At 34.8% G+C, this 14905-nt stretch overlaps 1 protein-coding gene across 6 annotated transcripts in view; it reads right to left on the reverse strand.

Annotated features, from left to right (window-relative positions):
* Nucleotides 1–6421: 6421 nt before the first annotated feature.
* The window catches only part of MYO6 (myosin VI), a 79331-nt gene continuing 70847 nt past the window's right edge, over nt 6422–14905 (reverse strand). For 4 of the 6 annotated variants that reach the window (XM_075707057.1, XM_075707056.1, XM_075707054.1 and 1 more), the window contains 5 exons: nt 14404–14507; nt 12909–13040; nt 10293–10319; nt 7832–8050; nt 6422–6621 (listed from right to left, as the gene is read on the reverse strand). In XM_075707057.1, the coding sequence (XP_075563172.1) occupies nt 6422–6621; nt 7832–8050; nt 10293–10319; nt 12909–13040; nt 14404–14507 (682 nt within the window). The remainder of the gene's footprint in view (nt 6622–7831; nt 8051–10292; nt 10320–12908; nt 13041–14403; nt 14508–14905) is intronic. The other 2 variants (XM_075707058.1, XM_075707055.1) reach the window with 1 other exon arrangement.

Below are 14905 nucleotides of genomic sequence, written 5' to 3' on the forward strand. Positions count from 1 at the left end.
CAAATGGATTTTGGATTAAAACAATACACCCCCACCATAAGTTGGCCTGTTAGAGCTCCCCCACCAATATCGGAGATTTAATGTTTCATTACCAGAATCACTGGCGATAGCTGACCTAAAATACCATACAGAGATGGAATTGCTGTGCTCTTAGTTCAAGAATATGAGCTATCAGGTTTTACAAGTTCAGAAGTTTGCACGGCACAGTTGCTGCTCTTCCATTTAAAACAATGCATAGAAGCTGAACAGCCGGAAGACTGTTTTATCCCAGGTCTGCTGTAACTGTGAATCTTGTAGATACTTTAGATAAGGCTTCTTTTGTAGCACGCTGCATTCTAATTATTTTACAGTCAAAAATACGTTCTTCAGCTTATGATGATATCAGTGGTACTTATTTGTTATTTCATACAGAAGCACAGCATTGTTATACCAGGGAGGAAAAATAACAATTTTACTCTGAGCTCAATGACTTCTTATGCAAAATAACTTCAGGATTAACTCAATTCTTCTTACAATGAACTGGAGGTTATCTCAACAGATTTTTAGTGAGATCTTGCCTATTAGAAGTAGATAAAAGAATACATTTTCAAATTTAAAAATGCTTTTCAAATGTCTTACGAGAGTTTTTCTTACAGGTATTCAAAAAAGGTCTGCATTACTCAAGACTGGACTTCAGGTTGATAATGCATATGAAAAAGAATCAAGGATTCCTAAAGCTGTAACATTTTAGCTCTAAAATCAGTACATGTTAAACAAATTGTTTTATTAAAGAAAAACAACAGGACCGAGTCGACCAACAATTTGACCATGTCTGAAGTTCACCTAGTAAGAAGTCACCAGTGTTAAGATGCATGCATGAAGCATGCAGTGCTTACACATTTTAACTGTAGTTTTATTTAAGAGCCGAGTGCTAGAAACAGATTTTGCTGAGAAGTGACTTATTTCAATATTGTATGTCACAACCATTCTGGTAAAAATGTCTATGAAACTTTAACGCATCTCTATACCCTTTTATTAACCTTCCTTACATACACTAATGTAAGTGGCAAACGTGGAAGCAAGAGCTGTCACTGACTAAAGGCTGCATTAAAAAGCGTTTGGGAACTTTTTCCATTCTCTCCCTACAACGTTCACAGTGCAAAACACACAGGAGTTGGGATCTTTTTTTTTAATGGTTTCTATGAACATCCGATTCCTATTTTTCTGTTTATAAACACATTATTTATACATATGTACCTATACACTTCACCGCTTAATTTCTGGTGACAGTTAAACTGTCTTACTTATCCTAAGACTTCAAACTTTTTGCTGAGGCACAATACCTGCAGTTTCATCTTTTCAGAGCATGAGATTTATATTCACAAGCACCCTCTCAGTAGCAAGTACAGTAGGGAGCGCCACATAAGCATGTACACTTTAAACTCAGCATACCCACAAATAATTTTAAGAGGTCGCTATTAGTTTTTGTAGAAGAACTATAGGCAGACAATGGGTGGCCATTAAGTATTTCATAGGCTTAGTAATTTATGCTCTATGGATTCACAATCCTGATTCACATATGAGCATTACTTTACCTTGAACACCTTTTTCTTGAGTGTATATATATATTTATATGCTGCACCAGTGTTGCGTAATATTCAGGCATTGTTTGCTGCTTGGTGCATACCAGAAGTTGTACTTACAGCTCAAACTGAGCTTCCACAAAGTTCATGACTATACTGGATGACAGCTCCTCATTCAGACGTGAAACTTCCGTGTATTCAGGATAGTACTGATTTTAGTGGCAATCCTTTTTACTTCACACCACAAAGTTACCACAGCAAAGGCTGAACTTTAGTTTACCTTATTATGTACGCTCAAAAGAACTGTTTACGAATTCCAAACAATTAACTGCACAAACAGATTTGCCTGCAAAACCACCAAAACTGGCGACTGTGTACAAATGAAGGCAATGCACCAAGAATACAAGGTTGAGTTTCTACAGCTGATAGTATTTTTACTTACTTATTTAACTAGGGAAAAAAAAAAATAAAAAAAGAAACCTAAGATGTGGTTTTACACAGTAACACTTCAGAATAAAACTCTATGTGAAAAATACTTCTTGCAGGGCACTGGAAGCCATCCCTGCCAACAAATGTTAGCTTTTCACTACCGCTCATGCAAGTTAAGAATGCATTAAGAATGCTGCAAGCATTCCTTTTTTTCCATTACAAATGTATTTTTGTATGTGTTTAGTATATTTCAATTCATACTAGTTATCACTAGTCAGATTAAAAAATAAGTAACTTTAAAACGTGTATTTTAAAAATGATTATTCATGACTGTATTTACCACTCTCAACTATTAACTACCAAATATATTTGCTGGATGTAAGCCTTTTGTATTTCAATAAAATATAATAAAACTATTTACTTGAAAATTTCACAGGGAATTGAATTGGTATATAATCTCACACTAAGACACAAACATTATTTTAAAACAGATATAAAGCTACTGCTGGAAATGAAAGCCATAAGGAAAGTGAAACAAAACTATACCTCCTAGATATCGAAGTCTGAATTACTTCAGTCTTCTTAAATTAAAAAAATACCACTCTGATTTGGCCCTTAAGACAGGAAAGTTTCATAATGCTTTTTTTTTTTTTTAAAAAAAAAAAACAAAACAAAACAAAAGCAACACCACACCCCCACCCCAAACCTAAAGTTTTTCCTGCAGCATACAAACTCGAAGCATCGTAAGTGGTTTCACTAGTCACTGATGAAAAAGATGCAAAGAGTACACAGCATAGCAAATGATAAATATGTTGGAAGTGATATCAATAAAGGTTAAAAAATAGTAATAAAAGTAAAAAGATACTTGTTTCAACAAATACTGAGAAATGAGGTATGAGATTAAAAGATAACAAAATCAGAATTTCTTAGTATCAGAATGTTATTTTAGTGGAACACTTGCCTTAGAAAGTGAAGACAAAGTAGCTTTTTAGAGTAGCTTTAAGCACCATAAACATCTGACAGAAAAGCATTAGGCAGTTCCAGCACAGAAATCCTTTCATCCTTCTCATAACTTAATTTACCCTTACTTATTACACTTTAAATCTTTAAAGAGATACACAACTGAGATTTCAACATGGAATGTATTTATTTTTTTTTTTTTTTAAATTTTCAGTACAGTATTAGGAGGTCATTTAAATACTTTAAATAAAGATTTTGGAGAAAAACCCAAAGGATTCAACTAGGTAAAGAAAAACAATCTTATCAGTTGATGAAAGACAAGTATTTAATGACCTTGTGATCCTCAAAGTAGCATTCTCTAGACAATTCATATTCCTGGGTCACCTAGTCAGGAATGTAGCCTGGCATGGTGATTCTCTTCCTCTGCTTTGTTTTCTGGAGTGTTTCATGCAGGAGTTCTCAGCTATAATGGACAACTTCACTGAGAGGCAGGAAGGTTTTTTTTTTTTTTAAAAATTGAACGCACAGAACCAAGCCAACATGTTCACCTTATCATTTTGCTTTAAAAAACAAATTACCTTTTTCTTTATAACCGTGGATCAGAAGGGCATTAGGTAATACTACAGTCCTACAGTTCAACCCCCTCGCCCGTTTCTTCTATTTCCTCTCCAAATCAACCAGCAGTACAATTATCTGACACAGTAGATGGGACAACGGAAACAATCGGTAAGCAGCTGAATATTGCCTGACGTAAAAAAAAACCAAAATCTGAAATGAACTGAAAATTATTTTTGTTGCACAAAAAGATCAGTAAAACTAAAAGCAGATGCTGCTTTGGGGAAAAAAAAAAAAAAAAAAAAAAAAAAAAAAGAAAAAGCATGCTACTGTGCAAACTAGAACACCCTTATGTTTGGAATGCATTTTCTGCATTGCTCCAGCAGTATGCCTGAGGCAAGCAGAGAGGTGGGAACATCTCATTTGAGAACATCCAGCCACCAGTTCCTCTTCCACTATTTCAAAGTCAATTTTATTTTCCTGACAGCTCAAATTTGTTAGTCATTTAGTTAACAAGAATTCCCACACACCCCACTCTGAAAACTAAATTTTCTGTCTGATGCCAGTCAAGGAAATCCTGGCACAATCAAAGGAATGGACTGGGAAAGTTCAGTTAACAATTTTATTTATTTTAAGTTCCCCACAACTATGTTTACACATATATATACACTAAAATATTTAAGCATGTATATATGTGTATATACATACACACACACTCTTAAGTATTGAGGTTCTTTGATTACCATGTTCAGTCTCATAAGATCTGGCTTTTTTTATATATATATGAACTGAGACTGAGTGTGTTAAGAAGTTAAATCTAGGTAGTAATAAATACAGGGTAGGGCATCTCAGCCCTATCAGTTCAGTGATTTTTCTTCCTTTTATTGCATGAACGATCATAGCTTTTTGCAGTGCTAAGTATCTGGAGACTGGAAGTTCTGAAACTTTGGTTCCAATCCAGTAACACATTAAACCAGTAATCTAAATTTCATAAGCAGCACCTTTAAACTCATGCAACACTGTACAGGTTTGTACACAGCTTGCTAGCCAGCAGTCTGATGCACTTCCCCTTTCAACTTCCAGCCAAAAATGACTGCTTCAGTGAAGAATTTGTTTGGGTAAAATGAAAACATTTTTTTGTTTGCAATCACATGACCAAAAAGTAGAGTGGGTACACAGCGGACGCTGAGATTCCCTGATGCAGCGGATTCATACAGAGATAATATATTACCCAAATGCCTCCACATGTATTACAGTAAGGAGTGCATTCATAACAACAAGCAGACTGTGGCACGCAAGCACAATCTAAGGTCAACAACAATGTGTATGCATCGTGAGCTTTCTCTGCGCTACAGAACTGTACCTCTTGAAAGTTATTAATTAAATATATTTATGCATTTAAAAACTAAAGGTTCCAAGAGGTTTCAAACCGAGTAAACAGTGAGGAAATGATTTTATAGTGTAAGCAAACTTTGTCAATTCAGAGAGCAAGACTTCATTCTTAAATCAGCTTGAATAAGTAACTGGACATCAAGCTACTCATATTTCAAATTCCTATCGGAAAGATAATAAATAATCAAGTTTAATTTGTTGAAATAATGGCCAGCATGGTGAAACAATGTTCACGTAAGTGAACAAGATGCATCTTAAAACTGTACGAAATTAATAATACCCACCCACAAAAATTCCCAAACCAAACCACTTAATAAGGGAACCATTACAAGCTATGAAACTTGACAGAGGAGATTAAGACAAAGCTTAGTGTCCAAATCACTATGATATTCCAGTATACTAAAAATTGTAGCTATTTCATCAGTACATAGCATTAAGATGTTGCATGATGTTATTGGACCAAATTTTTATACAATCTAACAAAAGGTACTGACCTTGTGCATCTCATTACAATTAAAATAAACAGGATGTCTGAGGCTCAGGCCTCAATATTCATTTAAGTTATACTGCCACCAAAAAGCTGAACATATTTCCCTTATGCTGTCCTTAACCTTATATGCCTCCAGATAAAAGTCTTGGACACTTTTGCATAACATACTGAAATTACACTACCTGGATAAACAAACTATCCAAGAATTCCTAATGGAAATTTGGTCAGAAAAGCAAAGTCTAAAGAAAATTTGCCCTTAAAGAGAAAAAAGAAAAATAAACTAAGAAAGAATTGGTATAAGCCCTAATGAGCAGTACATTCTTTGAGTACCCCCAACATTACACACTACTGACATACATGAATGCTCTTCTCAGAATGTACAGAACACCATTTCTCTTAACCCAAGACAGAGAATGCATTAAATAGGAATTTATGGGTCTCAAGTTTAGGAGGATTTCCCATGAGTTTCTGAAAAAGTCAGTAAATACAGACACTAACCAGTTTTCAGATCAGGACATAAAATGTCTCAGATTATATAAAAGTATACTCCAACTTCTCCAGAACAGAAGTCAAAGCTAAGGCCTCACAATTCCAGTTACTAGAAACAGCATGTCCTCTTCACTAGGCCACCACTTGAAGCCAACTATTCAGTATTCTAAAGAGGGGATTTTATAACAAGGTGGTTGCAATGCAGTTCATTGTAATATGTACCCAAGTATAGACAGATTGCTTAAAAGTGTTAAGAGTTATAACAGAAACTGTTAAAGAAAACGCAACATATAAACAAAATGCAACAAACTACACTGACTGAAATTTCTTCAAGGTCCTCATACCTAGTAAAGTTTACTACACAAATTAAACATCATAAAGTACAAATTAACAAACCACATGATTAATAAAATCTGTTCACTTTATATTAAACATCTCTAACATGATTATAGAACGTTTACGTCCTCTGTTGCACAGAGGAACTCTTCCCTTTGTATCATGGGCAAGGGTTCTCATCTCGAACGCTACTGTGCAAAATGACCATTTATTTCAATAGGTTCTGCAGCATAGCTGTAGCATACGTGGGACGAGCTTGTCTGCTTTCAATTGCATTTTGAAGATACTGGATACCTCCACAGCGCTCCCAAATTTCTTCAAACTGTCTCGGCAAAATTTCAGCACCTCGCTTGCGAGTTAAGCCAGTCTCTTCAAGATTAAGCTCGCACATATCCATATCGTCCTTACCTGAAATGGTAAAGGGAAAAAGAAAAATCTTTATAAAGCTTTTACATCATTCAAAGGTCCCATTAACAAAGACTAGATCTTTGTTAATTACATTTCCTCTCTCAAGCTCTGGTTTGTTAATAGACTTCAGAGCTCATGGGGAAATCTGCTGTTACTACTTAATTTGTTTAAATGTAGCAAAGTGACTTAAGAACTCGAGACTTTTGATCAAGTAGCCGGTATTCTTAGTCTGTCAGCCTCCCGTGCTAAACAAACAGTGTTTACCAAATGGGACTGACACAGGGAATCCAATGAAATGATGCCTGTAGCTCACTCGCTATATTCTAACCTTATTTTTAATAGGTGATCCACTGAATGTGCTATTCATAACAGCAATGCTACTTTTAGCTATGGGCTTTGATGCTGAACAGGCAGCAGTTGGTATAAGGAATTCTATGAAAAACAATTAGCAGTAAACAAAGGCACTTTTGTTGCTAGTAAAGCATCATTCTGAAGCTAAACAAATTGGTTATGGCTTTTTCCTCAGTCCACAAGTTAAATACAAAAACTCAAAACCCAGAACTGTAAACAGTATTTCTCCAGTGTTTTCTCCCCCTTTCATTATCTTACAGAAAAGGAGGATACATTTCATTACCGAAATGAACCACTACCTATCTATTGCCACATTTAGTTTTTACTTTAAATGTTTAAGACTGAAAAGCTATTCTCCCATACTAGGCAGCATATATACAGTAAAAGCATCAGTTTGCTATTAGCACCGTACTATGGAAAGACAATATATCATACGCGCAAATTGTTTTGCCACAAACTGGTGTAATTTTTCAAAGCTAACTAAAAACCAATACAATGATGAGTATAACTTTCCCAGATAAATTGTGATATTTTATCTTCATGCTGTCTACAGTTCAGTGAATAATCTGAGGACACTTAATAATAAAAACATTTACATTTGGATTCCCACTCTGTCTATGATTTCCCAGATTAAAGTATATGTACAAGTAAAACATGTGACAAATTACATCTCCAAATGATATTCTGTAACATTTGGCCGCCATCAACAGCAGTCCCAAATCCTCAAATTCTGCCCAGACATGAACTGTTGATGAAAAAAAAGAGGATACAACTTGGGAAACTTGTATCATCAACCTCTTTTGCTGAAGTTACCAACTCTGAACCTTTTCAACATTTGAATTTTGCTTTCAATACCAACCCGCTACAAGGAGAATGGGTGCCTTGTCAGGATGAAGTTCCATTTGTCGAGCAATCCACGGCCCATCAAAATGTGCATACCACCAACCCTTCTTCTTGTTCTGGGGATCTTTGTATTGGTCCGCAGGACGGATGAAGGGAATGCGGAAGTAACGCTGTTGTCTGTTTATTTCAATCTGTTGTTGTCTGGCTGGTAGCTGGCTTGTTGCATTCTGTTGAGCTATCATTAAAAAAAAAAACAAACCAAAACCCAAAACAAGCAAACAAAAAAATAGAAAACAAGAAAGCCATATTATGACTTGATTAATCAGCAAATACAAAAAAAAAAAACCACCCAAAAAACCAAACCAACCAAAACAAACAAAACCCCCAAAAAACAAACCAAACCCCCCAAAACCTGAGAGATTCTCTCTGAATACAAGGTCATCTGAAGTCTCATCAAAACTAAAAAGCATTCCCGTCTCATATAATATGCATTCTTTTAACCACTACAGCTACAACACTGGTGAGGAAAGGCTCACGTTAACTATTGTATCTATATGTAGTACTAGGTTGCTCAATGGCATCAGGTACATTTAGGCAAAACAAAGTGAGTAAAATAACACATTCTGCTTTCAGTCAATATTTAAGGTAAAACTTCCCATATAAAATTTCTTACCAACCAGAAACGTTAATCAGTAACTGCTCTAGTTCACTCCATCTCTTTGTAAAACAAGGTCACAGTGCAAAGAAGCATTTTCAGTTAGAAAAATACAAAGCACCACTTGAAGATTTTGACAGTCACAGAAGGGTGTGTAATACTGTTAGAAATGGCTAATTTGTTAATAGAAACGTTGACAACAAATACTGCTTATTACAAAGCTGCCACCAAACGTAGCTTTCTGCCTAGATTTCTGTGTACTAAACTCCAGCATTAGAACTACTCTCTAGCTGCTCTCTTCCTGTTGAAATTGTTTATTTTGGACCATTAAGATCAACAGACCAAACTTCTAGAGGAGACAGAGTTGTATGAAATCTTTTAAAGCTTCATATATATTTTTGGTAAACATTTGCCATGTGCATTTTTGGACTCACTCAGAGTCCCACACATTTCAGACTTTGGAGAAAAACTTTCTTTCAAATAAAAGCAAATACTCTCTATGTTGACTCATCAACTGATTGACCTTCTTGATGTTATATATACACTATCATAATCAGTTTTAAATAGTAAATGCTCTTACAAGCAAGATCCTTTCCTTTAATAACCGCCTCCTGTAAAAGTTTATTACTGATCTTGTTTTAGTGGTTTATAATACCACTGTTACAAATACCCTGTTTAAGAAATTCTGAATGTGAATCTATGCCATCTCTACAAAAGAATCAGTATTAATAGTTCCATGTTTGAGCATAAAGAGAATAATTAAAGTGAATTCCTTTTTGTCCATTGTCTATTAAGCAGAAAAGCTAATTGTTGAGCTAAAATTTAATAAAATGAAAAATGACAATCACTTCTAATAATGTATTTTTACAGACTAATAATAGACTAGCAAATGCACCTTGAAATTTCTTCCACTTAGATTCAAGCAAAAATAGTTTTTCTAAATGTGAAGAGCAGAATCTTAAAAAAAAAAAAAAATGTATGTACTATACAAATCATGCCCCCCAAAGTTTTTTCCATGTCTACATAAACAAAGAGAAGAAACACAAAACAGGTTTTAATAGGTGAATGCTACTTTTATACATGAACTCTGATAAAGCATGTATTTTACAGGGAGACATAGTCTATAGTTTATAGGAAATTAATTCTGTCTTCTGCAAATTGTCTGAATATCTAGCACAGCAGATCAGTGCTTTAATATTGTCAAACACTTTTTGCACTGCAGTGGTAATGCTAAGGCTTATTTCTACCCCTATGCATACCTAAATCCAGCAGGAAATCTAGAGGACAGGAATGCTAAGCAGCCAATATAGCCTCTACTTCTCAGTGCTATGGAATTGCAGTTCTTTATTCAAAAGAAACCACCACCTGAATGTTAGTTTGTGTGCTAGGAAAATAGCTATTACATTAAGTGGATTCCAGAGTTTTGCTACAACAAAAAGCCATGTGCAGACACTAAAAAAAACATTAGAACAAGCACGGTATTTCTTGGGGGGACAGAAGGGAAGGAGAAAAGAGAACAAAAATAGGAGATTATACCTTCAAATAACCTACATAAAAAGGTTATTTCATTCTCCCTTCCCATGACTGCTCAAAGGGGTAGGATCTCATGAAGATAAGCAGTAAAGTACATTTGTAAATTACTAGAGTAACATATAATTACCATCAGTTGAATAACATTGCCAAATTGTGAAATAGATTTTTTTTTTTGAACAATTAAATTCTGTGTACATGTGTAGCAAAACACTGGATTAACTAATGTTAGTATAGGGCTCTGAAGTGTTCCTATTCTTCAGTTAGCTCAAATAACCATCTCCCCACTTACGTGAGTTGCTCAAAAATGGTGCAAAATCTGCGAACAAATATTACATGTTGAACAAAATGTAAAAGTGCTGATCCTTTATAAGTTATAGTTTCATTACCTCAACATTTTTCACCAATGCTGATGACAGACAAATGGAAATTCTAGTTACAAAAACACAGATGTCGAGCTAATTTCTATTCATTTTCTGCTCACTGACATACATAAAATGTCTCCTTTCCTCAAGTTTCACAGATTTCCAACTGCTTCTGTTTTCATCAGGAATTAATTTTGAAATTGATTACTTCAATGATTTGCAATGCCTGTTACAAAACCTCAGTTCTATACATGCTAAGCACAGATTGCTGTAACAAATCTGCTAGTTAATTAACATAGTACTTTTAATTTTTGACACTTCTGCTAGGAAAATATTTCCAGACCTCTATTAATACCAAATCTGCCTATTCCAATAATAATACACAAACCAGTGTTTAGCTTCTATACTGAATGAATTAATTTAATTAAAGGATACCTGTAAAATTACATGGCATCAGTGAAAAGATGGAAAGAAACTACATCATTTGCAACACACACCCACTCACACTCGAAAGACTTCTAGCTTAAACATCTAAGAAATCAGAGTTCCTTCTTACTACCTTCTCAGATCATTACAACACATCGATGTGAAATGCCCATGTAGTATAATTATTTGCAAATGGAAGAATACTTCTGACATTAATGAGAGTCTCTAAAGGTCACTATCAGTGACTTTCTTCTGACCTGCAATGTTCTAACTTTTCTTCAGAAATATGAAGCCATATTTCAAGAAAAGTAAAAAAATGTAATGAAAAACATTGAAAAGAATGCTGTAAATGTCTAAATGTGATGAGATCATGAATGTTCCAAACTTTATTTGCAGAAATCCAAAGATTTTCTGCTCTTTGCTACTTCCCATCAGCAATACTGTGCATGAATATTCATTTTACCCATTTAGCTCCAGACAGAATTTGCGAGCTCAAATGCAAAGCAACTTGCCACTTCGCATAAGCACTTCATATGCCTTTTCCTGCAGTTTCAGTCATAAGCTTTCTTAAGCACTTAAAACCACATTACTAAGCATGGCCACAAGGACCCATTCTTTGACAACATCTTTTCCAGGGGTCCAGATTTGACCTGCCATATATCTGTACCAAAGTTCCCTGAAAAGCTCAAATTCTCAGGTAATGCTCAAGCAATGCATAACTCAGGAAATGAATCAAGGGGAAGGAGAAACTGTTGTATAAGAACTAACACTGCGAATAAGTAGGGCACCTGTACCCCCTGGGACCTGCATCCCCCATGTCCCAGGACAACGCTCTAATCCGAGGCTAATGGGACTTTGGGGAGAGCATCTTCTCCCCATCTTCACTTTCTCTGCCTCTCCCATTAACTGTATGGCCAGAACAAAAGAATTATGGAACCAGAAGACAGCAGGAAAGATCTGACTAAATTATTGTTTCCATTTGCTGTGATTCTGTTAATTTCTTAGACTCCTTTTACAACAGACGATCACTGGACTTGGGGGGTGGGGTGGCAAGGAAAGAGTAACAATCCACTCTGCAAATATCACTCCAGAAACTGGGCACCTAATTTTCAGGTCTGGCAGCATTAAACATGGTACCTCCTACAAGTTTTTGTTGAAGGCAGTCACTTATTCTCACTAGTGCATTGCTTTGACAATAAACACCCATCTGTGAAATCAGCAGAATGACAGTCTAATAAGAAACCAGGGACTACACAAAATTTTTCATCCCATAATCACAAGTTGCAATATCAACACTCATACAATTTTAAAAAAGAGAATGTAACCTGAAATATAAGGCTTACAGTAATGTAAATGAGGAAATTATTAGCACCTTTTAAAAGTGTCTACACCTATGTCTATGCATCTGTATCTTACGAAAGAATTAAAGCATGAGAAAAAACCCTTATCACCAATACTTTTTGTTTTGTCTGGACCCCAAATGTAATGAATGAATGACATACAGAGCATGATTCCTTCCAATCTTGTTTTTTATAGCACCAAAAAAAAAAAAGAAATAAAAATCACATGCAATTCTCTGATAGATGGTCTATTTGTGAACTATTTTTAGAATCTCTATTTGACCCTTAGGTATAATTCTCTGCTCTGAACTATCACTAACTACTCTCAGAAAGCAATATTTGTAATTACCAAGGTCAGAACTAGCATGAACAACCTTAAAAACGAAGTCTCAAACATCTCAAAATGCAAACCAGTTTCATAAATGGAAAATTATCTTCCTTAGTCTTAAGTAGCACAGCAGTGAACATTTAGCAAAAAATTCCAGCAACTGCAACACTAAATCAAGAACTATTTTTAACAGACGTGAGTTGATATGAGAAAAAGTTTTAGGGAGAGCTATTCAGTACATGTATCTGGGTCTCCTGGAAGTATTCTACTTTCTGCAAAGTATTTGCCAGTTACAATCTTTTGAAAATATTTACCTTAAATTAGTATAAAAATACTCTAAAAAACCCAAGAATTTCCTTCAACCTAGCAAACCAAAAAATATTCTAGAAATATTTTCTTTAGAATATTGTCACCAAAATTATTATAAACACAAAATTATCTCTCCTCACCGTAGTCTGTGACTGATTTGGGAGCACGCTGTTCTGTTTCTGCGTTGCGTTTCTTATTCTTGGATTTCCAAGCATGATATACCTTTAGCCTCCTGTGAAACTCTTCTCTGCAAGCCGCCAACAGTTCAATATCTGTCTCAAAAATGAGGAAGGAAGGGATGAGTGAGAAAAATCAGAATTACTTATGAAATGCTTTTCTATATTGATAGGTACATAATTTTACATCAGTTTGTAACACTAATATGTTATAATACAATATAATATAATAAACCCTCATTCTCTGCAGCAACAAGGCCTGTATTTTATGGCCCAGAAAGATCCTTGGAGTGCTATATATCCTTTTTGCCTTTAGATGAATGGCAGTCCCCAAAGTAGCTGTTCTACTGTGAAATCTGGAGCAGTGAAATGCTACAAATAAAATCTTCACTTTGCTAAATTTGTCTGTTGACATTATCACAAGCCAAGCAGTACAGAAACAGACAAAATTTCACCACTGAACTTTATTTCTGCAACTGAAAAACAGAAAATAGGCAATTTCACTGCTCAGATCTAGGTTCTTTTTCCACTTTATTAAATATATTTTAATTTTGCTGAATTTCATGATACTAAGAGACTGAATGATTGCAAGGCTTTTTCATTAGTCACCTAAGAGTATCCAAACTGGCTTCACTAGGAATGAACATACATTAGCACCATGTATTACTGCACCACCTATTCAGCTGAAAACATTGTTCCAGTCTTGCATATGTAAAAACAATAAAGATACAGTTAGAATTTGGAGCTAACTTCAGGTTTTAAATACAAATAGAGAGAATGGGTTTGTTTCCAATTTCTACATCTAGGGAGAAATTCTGAGTTATCTTAAATCAGAAATTAACCAACTGCTTTCAATCAGAAGCAGGAAGAAACAGTAATGTTTAATAAAGGAGTAATTCTTATCTGTTTCTATCTTCATAACATTGGGGGAAAAGTAATTAATATCTCAGCTGTGAGCTTCCCAAATGAAGTTACACATTTTGAAAATTAAAGAATAATCTGAACATCTAAGATGGAAAATATTTTATGCTGTGCTTTACATGACATATTTGCTTTTTTGTGATTTGATGACAGCAAGAAGTGATAGCAAAAAATTTCTTGGAACATGCAAATTTTAGGTAAAGCATAATAATTGTTATTCCCTTTGTGGAAATACATAAAACTGAGACAATGTAATTAAGAAATTACAACACGTATTTTATGGCCTAAGCAGTTTGACATCATAAATATACAACCAGCAAAGGAGGTAACAAAGGAAATTCTGTTTCCTCAATATGGAAATAGCTTAGTTCACTGTTCTCTTTGGGGTAACAGAACTTTTTAGAATTAATCTGACATTCATTCAAACCTGAATAAATTCATAAGCAAGTTTTTATCTTTGTCATAGGAAGAAAGAAACATCTTTCATAAAACTACAACTTGACTTTTCTCAAATAAGAAAAAAACAACCCCAACTTACCACAGGATGTATTGATTGTATCGCGAAGCTCTGCATACTTCCACTTACTGAGATCATGCTTCTTAGTACTAGCAGCAGCTTTAGTGGCTTGAACTGCAGGACCTCTACAATTATTAAAAAAATATATATGTATTTTTGTTCAAGTATGAAACAGGAATTGTTACAACAGGAGGAACAGATCCCACGATCAACACTGCAGCACGCTTATTACAATGAAAATCAGCAGTAGAGGGACTGAATTCAAAGGCAAAGTACCATATTATTTTCAAGATGTTCAAATGATTAAGAAAAAGTGAAAGCATCTTTTATGTCCAAAATCATATAATAATCTGATTGGTTGCCTAGAGATTAAAAGGAATTGTCATTAATAATTAGTGCTTATGTGTGAAAAGATGCATATTCTATTCATGCATACCTCACCCCACGCTGATGTATATTTTTCTTGGTACTAGTCAAGATGCAGAATACAGACAACAAAGAGTGGCCATATACATTTTTAGTT

This window comes from Pelecanus crispus, chromosome 3, assembly GCF_030463565.1.
Source record: "Pelecanus crispus isolate bPelCri1 chromosome 3, bPelCri1.pri, whole genome shotgun sequence".
In the NCBI taxonomy this organism is placed as follows: Eukaryota; Metazoa; Chordata; class Aves; order Pelecaniformes; family Pelecanidae; genus Pelecanus; species Pelecanus crispus.